The 13,081-nt window shown below is 50.7% G+C and overlaps 1 protein-coding gene across 2 annotated transcripts in view; it reads left to right on the forward strand.

The window, feature by feature from the left end:
- Opa3 (outer mitochondrial membrane lipid metabolism regulator OPA3) overlaps nucleotides 1–13,081 on the forward strand; it is a 53,538-nt gene that overhangs the window by 25,188 nt on the left and 15,269 nt on the right. The window contains exon 2 of one of the 2 annotated variants that reach the window (XM_046455863.2): nucleotides 8,288–9,023. The exons of the other annotated variant lie outside the window; for it this stretch is intronic. Coding sequence (XP_046311819.1) covers nucleotides 8,288–8,691 — 404 coding nt within the window. The 3' untranslated portion in view covers nucleotides 8,692–9,023. Of the gene's footprint in view, nucleotides 1–8,287; nucleotides 9,024–13,081 lie in introns of those variants that run through there. 2 annotated transcript variants of the gene reach the window in all.

A 13,081-nucleotide genomic window follows, 5' to 3' on the forward strand; every position in this document is an offset into this window, starting at 1 on the left:
GTCACCGTATAGTGACAACCCAGAATGTTCGGAGCAGGGTGGGAAGCCAGGGGTCTGGGAGTCGGGGGAGGCTTCCTAGAGGCAGCTGAAGTGGGCTGCTGTGGTGTGGCAGACAGATTAAGGGACAAGTCTTGGGGCAGAGAGACCCACATAACCCACGGGCAGAGGTCAGACCAGGAGGCAGGATGTGTTTTCAGAAACAAAACCCTAACAGGGCTGGGAAGAGGACCTGAGCGCACTCACCACCAGAGCTTCCTCACCTGCCCTCTCGCTGCTCTTTTTCCAGTCCTGCCAGTGGGGTTTTGACCTCGTTTCCCAGGGCTCAGTTTACACACCCAGGAAGTGACAGAACCAAGATTGGGGTCTAGGTCTGCGTCTGCAAAGTCCTTCTGCCATGTGTGACTCTTGGCCTGAACCAAGGTTTGTGCAGGACCCTGGGCTCCCGGGCAGTCCCTCCGCAGTGCCATCAGGTGGGCGGGAGGACCCTCATCCTAGAGAGGAGGAAAGAGGGCTGAGAGGGGCAGTACTGTGCCCATGGCCACGTGGCAACACTTGGACTTGACGGTCAGTGAGACTTTTTTCTTTGGGTACACAGGCAGGAGGTGAAGGAGCGGCCGTGACATGGTAGGATAAAAGTCCCAGCAGAGTGACCATAGCGTGGGTGAACAGCCTGGGCAGGTGTCGCGGTGTGGATGTGAGGTGAGGTGTGAGGCATGGATGTGGATGTGGATCTGAGACAATTCAAGAACGTTCAGGGGTAAATGATCAGTATGAGAACTGTAGCCCAGCAGTGGATTAATCCACTTGAGTGGATGAACTGGGGAACTGCCAGCAGGTAGGATGTGGCTGCAGGATGTAGGCACTGCGGGCATGTCTCTGGGGTCTAAATTTTGTCCCTCTTGAGCAGACCTTCCTCTCTGCATCCTGGATGTCATGTCCTGAGCTGTTTTCCTTCCGCACGCCCTCTGCCGTGTCTGCGTCACCTCAGGCCCAGAGCTGTGGAGTCAACCAGCCCTGGATGACCCTCTGAAACCCTGAGCCAAAATGAACTTCTCCTCCTCTGCATTATTCTTGTCAGGTCTTTTGGTCACAGTGACAAGAAAGCTAACTAAGACAGCAGGTACTGCCGTGTGCCTTGGGAAAGCCACCTGTTAGTCCTCAGCTCCTGGGGAAAGCAGTATTCTTTCAGTCCTCAGGCAGGATAGGCATTAGGCAGTAAAGGTGTAAAATTAGTAACAGTCAGGAATGTTACACGGGATTGCAATGCTTATAATAGCACCCAGTACAGTAAATTTGAGGAACGAAGGAAATAGGAGCCATTCATTCCTTAGACGTTTCCCTAGTGCCTTCTCAGCCAGTTCCCAAGCGGGGCGTCTCCGGGAACCTGCCCTTCCTGAGCCCACAGCCCTTGTCCGGGAGTTGACGGAGGTGCTGCCTGGAGAGCAGGGAGAATTCGCCAGCGAGGCTTGAGGGAACCTGAAACAGCGAAACCTGCCTCTTGGCAAATGGCAGCTCTAGCTGGAACGTTTCTATAATTATTGGAGAGGAAGACACTGGATCTGTGTTTAAAAACCAATTTAACCAGAACAGTCAGTGTCGGGAGAGGGAAGCCCAGAAGCTTTGGGCGCCTTGAAGATGTGTCTGACCCAGCCTAGGGTTCAGGGAGGGCTGCCTGGGAGAGGGGCAGTCCAGCTGGGATCTGAAAGATGAATTGGGACAAGAAAGGAGAAGAGAAGTAGAGGAAGGGTGTCCCAGGCAGAGGTGGACAGGACAGTTGGCCCAGTCCTTGCAAAGTGTGTGGCTCAGTGAGGGAGGCAGAGCTGTCACCAGGGATGCCCAGGGGTAGAAGGGCTGGGGTGTAGACACAGGGCTAAGGGATCCCAGAGGGAGGTGAGGGGGAGCTTCCTGAGGGAGAAACACCTGAGCTGTGCCACTGAAGGACAGAGAGGAATGAGCAGGTGTGCAGCAGAGGAAGCCGGTAAAATGAAAAGGTCTGCTCAGTGGCAGACCACCTGCCTAGCATGTGTGAGGCACCAGGTTTGATTCTCAGCACCATGTATCAATAAATTAAATAAAGGTCCATTGACAACTAAAAAAAAAAAAAAAAATTAAAAAAGGAAAAAACATTAATACCAGTTGAGGGGGGAAAGGAAAATACAAATTTCCTAGAAAGGAATGAAAAATGAAACATCAGGACAGATCCCAACTTTAGGATAACAAGAACGTTATGAACAATTTAGCTAGTAAATTTGGCAACGTAGAGGAAATGACCAATTTCATGGAAAAACAAAGTATTGATACAAGAAGAAATAGGAAATCTTGAGCCAGGCACAGTGGTGCACACCTGTGATCCCAGGGGCTTGGGAGGCTGAGGCAGGAAGATCACAAATTCAAGCCAGCCTCAGCATTTAGGGAGCCCCTAAGCAACTCAGTAAGACCCTGTCTCTAAATAAAATTCACAATAGGGCTGGGGATATGGTTCAGTGGTTGAGTACCTCTGAGTTCAATCCCTGCTACCCCCACACACACACACACAAAAAAAAAGAAAGAAAGAAAAAGAACATCTCAATAGTCATATACTTGTTAGAGACACTGAATCCATAACTGAAAACCTTTCTGTAAAGACACCTACAGGCCCAGATGGCCTCACTGGTGAATTCTTCTAGACATTTAGGAAAGAAATGATAATATTGCCCAAACTCCTTTCGGTATAAACATCCGGTAGAATATTGATATCAAAACCTCACAAAGCCATTATAAGACAGGGAAATTTTAGGCCAAAGTCTCTCTGTCATGAATGTGGGTTCTGTTAGACCAGGACGCAAGAAAAGACCACTGACTCCAATTAAAATCAAATTAAAGCAAGCTATTATTTCGACCGGCCGGGCTGCCTCTCCCACCTAAAACCGAGGGAACAAGACAGCAGCAGCAGCTTTCCTGCAGCCCAGCTTTCTAAAGGGGGGTTACAGATAACAGAACTCTGACGAGCATCACACTAATGGTAGTTTACATTTTTGCTGGCCCCAACATCAGAATTTATGAAGGCCATTAGAGCCTCAGAGAGGGTCGTTATCTGGCCAGGGAAGGCCAAGATTTGTGAGGCGTCACTAAAGTTTCAGAGAGGGCTGCTGTCTGGTCAGAGAGCCAGGCATGGGTGAGTTCAAGGCATGGGCAGGCATTCCAAGCAGGTTCAGAATTTGCAGTAATTTATAGTAAAGCCAAAATTATCTTATCATGGCTTTGTTGCGAGATGGCTCCCAATTTTAAGAAAAGATCAGGTTGGGTCTATCAGTATCCTAGACAAAAATATTAGCAAATAAAATCCAGCAATATAAAACAAGGGTAATCCATTATGTCCTAGTGGAATTTATTCTAAAACTGCAAGGTTGTTTTAAAGATTAATTGGCCTCAGGAATAGCATAAAGGAGAAAAGCCATTTTATACAGGAAAAGTGGCTGATAGAGTTTACCACCTGCTCATGATCAACTCTTACAAACACTCTGTCCGGTGCTGGGGTAAGACAAGGGTCCCCTTCTAGTCAGTACTGTCCTGGAGGTTTTAGCCAGTGTGATTACGCAAAAAATTAATTAATTAAGCACACAAAGATTGGAAAAGAAGTCAGTTGGTTATTGACTAATGACATGATTACGTATGTGAAGAAGCAAAAGAATCTGAAAACAAACTCAAGTGATTTTAGCAAGGTTGCTGGATACAAGATCAATATATAAAAATCAATTGTATTGATATACATTGTTAATAAGCAACTGGAAAATTAATTTTAAAGTGTCATTCACAGCATCAAAACCTCAAAATATGTAGGAATAAATTGGATAAAAGATATGAAAGAACTCTTAATTCCAATACCACAAAATACTGCCGAGAGGAACTAAGGAAGACCTGGAGAAGTGGGAGTGTTACCCCATGGACTCTAAGACGCAGTAGTGTTATTAAGAATGTCCAGCCCTACATGGTGAGGCCTGCCTATAATCCAGAGGCTCAGGCAAGAGGATGGCAGGTTCAAAGCCAGCCTCAGCCGTTTAGCAAGGCCCTAAGCAACTTAGCAAGACCCTGTCTCAAAATAGAAAATAAAAAGGGCTTGGGATGTGGCCCCTGGGTTCAATACCTGATATCCAAAAAAAAAAAAAAAAAGGACACCACAACGAGACGTCATTATATACCCCTCAAAATGCTGAGGTTAAGAAGATCGACAGCACCCTGGAGGCCTCAGACACTGCCTGCGGAGAATGTCAGTGGCTGCAGTCCGTGGGACCCGCACTGTCTACTGAGCTAGAGCTGGGTTTTGTAGCAGTCCTGCTCCTAATTACAACCAAAACTGACACTGACTTGTCAGTGTCTCCATGTGGGAGGGGACAGACAGGGAGCAAAGTCACCCCTGTGGAGAACTCCTAGCCTGCACAAATGTAAAATACCATGGAGCTGACCTGACGGCCAGCGAGTTTTCTCCCTTGATACTAGTGATGCGTTTGACCCAAGTGCTCTCTACCTCTCAGCTACATCCTCACCCCTTTTTATTTTTTATTTTGAGAAAGGGTCTCAGATTTCTGAGTTTACAGGTGTGTACCATGAAGCCAGTGTGAATTTTTTATATATAATTTCTCAGTTGAAAAGTCAGCCCTAGGTACATGTATGAATGCACGTATGGAGCAACACTACATTGTGTACAACCAGAGAGATGAAAAGTTGTGCTGCAGTTGTGTACAATGAATCAAAATCAAAATCTACTGTCATGTCTACCTAATTAGAATAAACTAATTAATTAAAATTTTTTTTTAAAGTTTGCCAGGCGTGGTAGTACATGCTTCTAATCCCAGCTACTCAGGAAGCCAAGGCAGAAGGATTGCAAGTTCAAGGCCAGCCTGGGCAACACAGCGAAACCCTGTCTCAAAAATAAAAAGAGCTGAGGATGTAGCTCAGTGGCAAAGCACCCCTGAGTTCAATCCCCAGTACCAAAAAAATAAAATCTCGGCCCATGCTGTCAGCCTCTGACTGTGACCTAGTTACACACACACACACACACACACACGGACACGGACACACATAGAACAAGACCAAAAGTTCTAGGAGCTGCATCACAGAGCCTCTTCTCTCACTTAGTCACCCACACTGAAGAGTTGGTGTGTGTTATTTTCATTTTTTGGATTTGACAGAGGGCAGATTGTGCAGAGTATAAGGGACCTCGTCTTAACCACCCCGCAGCCCGTGTGGTCAAGCCTGATAATGTGTGAGGATGATCAGGCCTGGGGGCAGGCCAGGGTCTGGGATAGGGGAAGAGCTGTGGATTTCCTTCCTGACCATGTCAGGAGCCCAGGGAGACAGTGAAAAGAATATTGAAAACTAGCTGGACACAGTGGGCACACCTGTCATCCCAGCTACTCAGGAGGCTGAGGCAGGAAGATCGCAAGTTCGAGATCAGCCTGGGCAACTTAGCAAGACCCTGCCTCAGAAATAAAAAAGGCTGGGGACAGTTCAGGGGTATATTGCTTTCCTAGCACGCATGAGGAGCTGGGTTCAATCTCTAGTACCAAAAAACAATACTAATAATATTATGCAGGAATAAAACAGGCACAAATCACCTGTAAAACAGGAGGCAGAGGAGGACAGGCTGCCTCGGGACCAAGTCCCTCTCTTTTAGAGTGGGCTGGAGGACCAAGAGGAAATGACCATGTGAATTCAAGCCGGCTTCAGGTAGAAAGACTCAGGCAAGACAAGTAGCAGGCACCTACTACCAGATGTCAGGGAGATGATGCTGGGCGCCTGTGCAGGTTAGGGCCGTGGTGGGGTAAGTCTGATGTGGGCCTAAGGATGTGGGTGGCTTCACATTTTATAGTTTGAGTACTTTGTTTTCATGTAGGGTGTCGCTTTTATTACCAAAAAAAAAAAAAAAAAAAATGGAGGAGGGTTTCTTTGTTTTTTAACCAGTTCTTCTGCCTGCTACGGGCAGGACACTTGCAGGAGGCAAGACTGGGACAGGGATCCATTTATGCATTAAGCAGAGACATAGTAAGTTAGTACCGTCCATGTGCACTCACTCAGTGACCAGCAGGGCCCCTCCCAGCCTTCTGCTCCTGGGACCTTACCTCAGCTCCAGCAGAATGTCCAGTCCTCCTGCTGACCTGCCCCTGTGAGGACAGGGGAGTAGCATGGACCTTCTGGTGCCTGATAAAGTTGACAATGAAAACTCAGCCCGATGAGGCAGGAGGATCGAAAGTTCAAGGTAGCCTGGGCAACTTAGGGAAGTCCTGTCTCAAAATAAAAAGAGCTGGAAATGTAGCTCAGTAGTAGAGTGCCCGGGTGCCCCGGCAGTCAGTCTGTCAGTGGTCTTCGCAGTGTGGAGGCGCTGTTTCTTTGTGTAACTGCTGACACCGTCAAGCAGAGCGGCTGCATCTTTCATTTGACTCTGTTGCAATCCACAGACTCTAGTGATTTGGCGCCTATCAACATCCAGTTTACAAAATAAAATGAATTTACAAAATACCATTAAAAAGAACAAGCGCCTCTTTTGCAGTTTGAAATTTTACATTCTTTTTTGGCCCTTGAAGCTTGAATTTCCAGTTCTCATCCCCACAGAATTTCATCTAATCATATCAGCAATCAAATTGTATGCAGAAATTTTCATTTTAATTTCCTGTGACTATAGGTTCTAAATGCTACCATATTTTCTTCTGGACTGAGTGAATTTAATTATTACTAGTACACAGTTTCTTAAAACATTCATGTTGTTATACATTTTCATGAGTAATTATTAAACATCAAAAGGAAAATGTAGGGGCTGAGCTTGTGGCTCAGTGGTAGAGCGCTTGCCTACCATGTGTGAGTCAATCCTCAGCACCACATAAAAAAGTAAATAAATAAAGGTGTTGTGTCCACCTACAACTAAAAAGAAATTTAAAAAAGGAAAATGTAGCTGGGCATGGTGGCACATGCCTGTCATCTTAGCAACTTGTGCAAAGGACCACAATTTCCAGACCATCCTGGGTAATTTAGTGAGATCCTGTCTCAAAATAAAAAACAAAGCTTCTCATTCTCGAGACAGCCCACATTCTCCCTTGAATGTGTATCTACTTTCTTAAATAAACCTCTGTCTAGGCCAATCAATAAATAATAAAAGGGCTGGGAATGTATCTCAGTAGTAGAGAACCCCTGGGTTGAATCCCCAACCACAGAATAAAAATGAATGATCCTGGTGGTGTCCTCCTGAAATTCCAGCTACTTGGGAGGCTGTGGCAGGAGGATCCTGACTGAGTTCCAACAACCCAGCTGGGCACCTTAGGGAAACCCCCATGGGGGGGGGGGGGAAGAAGAATAAAAGGTGATTGCAGTGTCAAGTTCTTGTAGTCCCAGCCACTCGGGAGACTGAGGCAGGAAGATCTATTGAGCCCAGGAAGTCAAGATCAGCTGAGGCAGCATAGCTAGACCCTGTCTCAAAAATAAAAAGGTAATATATGTTGGAAAAGAGTCTCCAGAGAAGCTAGACAGGGCTCGGTGACATCATTACCTGTACCCTTGGATGAATATTCATTATTGCAGGAGCGAGGCAAAGTCAACATCAATTCTGCTTTGGTTTTAAAAGCACAGGTGCTGAGAATGTTCTCTCCTAAAGACTCAGCCAGGCAACCCGGCTCCACTCCACCTGAGCTCGTTCTGCGATGTGTGCCAAAACCTCACGAAGAGCTCATAAGGCAGCTCCACCTTCAGGGCTGATGACAGTCTAGGACTGGAGCCACTGGCAAAAAGGACTGGTTATCCCGCAAAGGCACCTTAGCATCCACTCCCACATTTCAACTGGCCTTCCTTGGGAGTCAGGAGGTCCCCCGCGCAGCCTCAGCAGCCGCAACTCTGCATTTGGGGAAGATAAGGGAGGGGGGAAACTTCCTGGGAAATGGTGGGGCGGCAGTGCCCAGAGAGAACAGCCCGGTGAGAACAGCACAGCGGCTTAAGGGAAGGGCCAAGGGAGCTCAGCATCCGCCCATTGCTTGTTCTGGGTGCTTTGGGAGCTCCGGGTGACCCTCCAGGGGCGTGGCATCTCCCTCAGAACCTCCCTCGGGGCAGGGTCTCTTTCCCTGCGGGAATCTTATTGTACTTTAAAAAGATGCCCTCGGGTCACCCCAGGCCAGGTGACTTTGCCATCCCTCAGTGACCCAGGGAAGGCGCCCCGCGCCCCCACTGCAGGCTTCTCTGGCCGCGGGTCGGGGTGGCTCCAAACCCAACACCGGAGGGGCGGGGCTTGCAGGGCCCCCAGCCTCCTGACGCCTCTCTTCCCCCGCAGTGTACCACTGGGTGGAGATGCGGACCAAGATGCGCATCATGGGCTTCCGGGGCACAGTCATCAAGCCGCTGAATGAGGAGGCGGCTGCAGAGCTGGGCGCGGAGCTGCTGGGCGAAGCCACCATCTTCATCGTGGGTGGAGGCTGCCTGGTACTGGAGTACTGGCGACACCAGATGCAGCAGCGCCACAAGGAGGAGGAGCAGCAAGCAGCCTGGAACGCGCTGCAGGACGAGGTGGGCCGCCTGGCCCTGACACTGGAGGCGCTGCAGGCGCAGGTGCAGGTGGCGCCGCCGCAGGCCGCCCTGGAAGAGCTGCGGGCAGAAGTGAGGGAGGTGCGGGCCCAGCTCGCAAGGCCGGCGACCCAGGCAGTGGCGCCCCAGGCAGTGTCTTCGTCCAAGATGTAGGAGGCTGCGGAAACCTGAACTTGGATGTGGCCATGTGTGCCCCACCTTGGCCTTCTCCCTGCACCAACTCTGCCTGAGCTGGCCCCGGGGAAACCACCAGGATCTTAATGCAACTTGGCATCCGGTCACTCCCACTGACCAGACGGTGGAACCTTCCCCTGGGACCAGCCCCCAGCGAGTGAAGCGTTCCTATGGAGCCCCTCCAGCCTTTAACACTGCTACCGTCCACACTGTTCATCCCCACTCAAACCACCCCAGCCTACACACAGGGCCTTGGCCAGTAGCCGTGGCTGTACTGTTCTGGCAAAAGAAAAAATGGAACCTGAGCTTAAGCGGAATCATCTTGTCATTATCTTATCCCCCAGGTACTTGATCAGCACTGCCTTTCCCAGGCCCATCCAGCAGAGGAACCCTCTTGCCCCTTGTCAGTTGGTACCGACCACAGTGGGGAACTGCACGGCTTTCTCTCCCCCCACCTAGAAGGTCAGCTACAGCTGGGCTTACCTTTCACCTCGGCTTGATCCCGAACCTTCCAACAGAACCCTCATCCATTAGTCTGTGGCACAACCCACTAACCCACTGTCATGGCTCTGCAGGGTCTTTCTTCTCTGCAGAGTCCCCAAGATGTCCTTTCCACGGTGGAGAATGTGATCCTGGCTGGGGTTCTGCCTTTCAGTCTTAACCTGCCACCTTCCCTATCCTCAAAGTCCCTGGCCTTGGGCTGAGTCCTGTGCCCTCCCCCATCTTCCCCATAGCATTCCTCAGGAGCCTCTCCCACCAAGGATTAGCTCTGCAGGTCCCCATCTGCTCCCACTGTCCCTGGGCTGCTCCACAGCCCCTGTGTCAGGACCCTCCTGCCTCAGGGCCCCAGGACTCTCTGTCCTGCTGGACAAGACTGCCAGGTGGTCTCGCCTCTATTTTGAGTTTCCCAGGACACCGGAACACACTTAGGAAGGCTTTTTGTGATGGCTTTAAACCTCAGGAGCGTGTTCTGTCACAGTTCTGGAAGCCAGAAGTCAAGGTGTGGTGGAGCCATGCTCCTCCTCCTGGCTTCTGCCTCTGTGTCCTATGGCCTTCTCCTCCTAGTAAGGACACCCGTTAGCTGAATTTAGGGCCCACCCTGAATCCAGGATGATCTCTCTTCAAGACCCTTAACTTAATCATACCTACAAAGACCCTTCTCCCAGACGGGGTCCCATCCACAAGTTCTAGGCCATGAACTTATCTTTTGGGGGCCCACCATCTAATCAGTTATGCTTCCCCATCCCAAGATTCATGAAGAACCTACAATCTCCTGGGTCCTATGGCCTCCCCACCGGGTGAGAGGAACAGCCCAGCAGCTTCCTTTACTGCTCGGCTTCTCTTTTCCCAGTTCACACGCAGAGAGCCATCAGCATTCTGTGTGACTGCCTGGTTAGGACACCTCCACGCCCTGTGAAGGTGGCATCTTAAAGATGCATCCCAGAACCACAGATCTCCAGAATGAGCCCAAAGCTCGTTAACATTAGGAGAGAAGCTGGGAAGGTTCTGGTGGGAAGGGGACCAGGAGTCGTCGTATGAGCTCATCCCCACCTGGGGACACTGAGGCCCAGGGGAAGCAAAGAGATTTGTCTAAGTGCCCCAACCCAGGAGGAACCAGCTGCCCCAGGAGTGGGCAGAACCCAAGGGAGGGAAAAGCCTCTGTGCTCTCGGGCCCAGGTGACCTGACTGCAGCTGCTCCAGGTGGAGGAGGAGGATGATGATAGGTTACTGGGCAGAGGAGGGGAGACGCCTTTACACAGAGGCACTGGGGACCTGCTATCCCCTCTCAGAGCAGCCCTAGATTACACCCAAGATCTCACCCTGCAGTGAATAGGGCAGGTTTGCCCACTGTGCCCACTGCCACGCAGCTCCAGGGCACGGTGCGAAGGGCGGGACTGGCCTCCCTCTTCCCACTTTGCCAGGGGAGTAGAAACCACCTGGATGCAGAGCTGCCCCAATAGAAGACCAAACCATGGGGTTCTGAGACCAAGTTTGATTCCTTCTAGAAAAGGGGGAGCAGCTGGTGTGGAGGAAGCCGAGGGGGTAGGTCCCTTTAAAGCTGGGAGAGGCCTAGGTATGTGAACAGATGGGGAGAAGGCCAGGGCAGAGGGTGCTGCGGGGAGGGGTGGCTGTGGAGCCAGTGAAGGAGGCCCCTGCAGGTCCACCCGCCCGACATCTTGGTGGAGGCCAGGGGCTCTGGGCTCCCCCTGGTGTTAGTAAGCACAGTTGTTATCACAGCTGGTCAAGTGCGCCAAGCTCTGGGTAGATGCCGGCAGCGTTCTAAGTGCTTTGGGTGATCCCCATGTCATTGATGAGGAAACCAAGGCACAGAGAGGGAAAGTCACCTGTTCAGGTCACCCAGGCAGAGAAGAGGTGAAGGTGGGATGTTCATTTGGGCAGTCCAGGCCTGAGCCCCAGCTCCTGACCCTGGTTGAGCTGGAGCCTTCAAACTTGGCCTGACATGTCCCAACAGGTGGCCGGTGTGGGCAGCTTCCCCGCTGTGGTGGTGGGTCCTGTGGGGGGGGGGTGGGATCAGAGAGTGGAAGTGCACAGAACCTCCTCAAAACGCCTGAGGCCAAAAGGTGGTTCTGGGCTCTGGTTTCCTGCTGGCTGCGATCTTGAGATGTGGGGAGAAGGTTAGAATAAATATATTTATGGAGCTGGCTGGTCCTCAAGTTGATGCATCCTTTTTTTATATATTTTTTAAAAATCCCTGTTAACCTTTAAAAAAAATGTACTTCATTTATTCTCTCATTTCGGAATGTTCCACTGAATTGCCCTCCGTATGTCCCACCCTGTTCTGCCCCACCCTGGGGTCACGGTGGTGACTGAAACAGCCCCAATCCCACCTTCACGGGGCTCAAATCCAGTGGGGGGACAGGTGGGACTTTTCTCTCCCCCTCCTGTGGATGTTTAGGAAGGGGCTGGGCTGAATCCAGACGCCCCTCCCCAGTGACTCAGGACCTCAGAGTATGAAGAACGGGAACCTGTTCACACCAACTCATGTCTCATGTCCTGAGGCTCTGCCCCTCCCATTTCCTGACAGACCCCGTCGTCCCCTGCGTTCATTTCCCTGTTCAGCAGACCCTCACCTAGAGGAGCCAAGATGGCTGAGAGCCACCCCAGGAGAAAATGGCCTTTACAAAAGCTCCAGCCAGATCCCCTGGCCCACAAGGTCCCCCTGAGCTGGCTACAGTGAGGTTGGGTGGCCAGGAATCGGACCCCAGCCCCAGTGGCTTGGGAACATGGACAAAGGGAGAGAAGCACACTTAGAGGAGGACGAGGGTGTCCTCATGCGCCTGTGAAGAGCCTGCCTGTCTGCTGAGCATGTGCTCGCAGGGCTGCAGCCTCCATCTGGGGATCAGCCAGAGCAAGAGCAGGCTGTGCCGTCACAGAGCCAGCTCTAGTGCAGGAGCTGAAGAGCCAATCCAGTGTTGGGCCCAGGAGCTGGGGACAGGGATGGCTTTGTGGATCAGATGGTCAGGGGGAGCAGCTTGAGAGGAGCCCTGAAGGCAGCTGCAGGGAAAGAGAGTTTACTGTGGAACAGCAGGAGATTGTGGCTGCCAAATAGAACAGAGTTGGCAGACGATGGCGGCCCCTGAGCCAGCTCAGGCTGCCTGCTGCCTGTCTTTATACATAAAGATTTATTAGAACACAGCTGTGTTCACTCGTTTTCTCATTTTCTACCCTTTGTACTACTGTAGCAGAGCTGAAATAGTTACTTTCTGGCCCTTTACCGAAAGCCCTTACTAACCCCACAATAGGACAAGGGCAGAGGGCTGGGTGAGGGGTCAGGCAACAGAAGCCGGCCCTTTGGCCTCAACAGGCTCCCCGCTGCAGGGTCACACTAGCTCCGGAGCACCCCATGGGCTTGCTGAGGCCTGCAGGACACATAGCCACCCCCACCATTTCCTTCACCCCACTGGAACTGTCCCCACCAACTGCACATACCTCTGAGCCTCCATCCAGATCCGCGGCAACCAGCCACCACAGGAGTTGGAGAAGCCAGAGCAGTGCCGCATGCCTGTGACTCGGGAGGCTGAGGCAGGAGGACTGCAACTTCAGCAACTTATGAAGGCTGTAAACTCAGTGAGACCCTGTCTCCAAATAGAAAATAACAAGGGCTGGGGGTGTGGCTCAGTGGTTAAGCACCCCTGGGTTCAGTCCCCAGACCATTAAGAAAAATTTATGTAATCCCTCAAAAACATACATATTTATTGGCAATTCTTCCTATATATGTATTATAAGTATTGTATAATTAATGCATTGTGTGACATAGTACATAATGAAATATCTATTTTTATGTAACATGACATTGTATACTACTGTTGTGTATACACATATGTATCTCGCTGGAATGAAGGTCTCA

The sequence above is a fragment of the Marmota monax genome, unplaced genomic scaffold, assembly GCF_021218885.2.
Source record: "Marmota monax isolate L192 unplaced genomic scaffold, Marmota_monax_Labrador192_F-V1.1 WCK01_AAM20220418_F8-fsc00149, whole genome shotgun sequence".
Classification (NCBI taxonomy): domain Eukaryota; kingdom Metazoa; phylum Chordata; class Mammalia; order Rodentia; family Sciuridae; genus Marmota; species Marmota monax.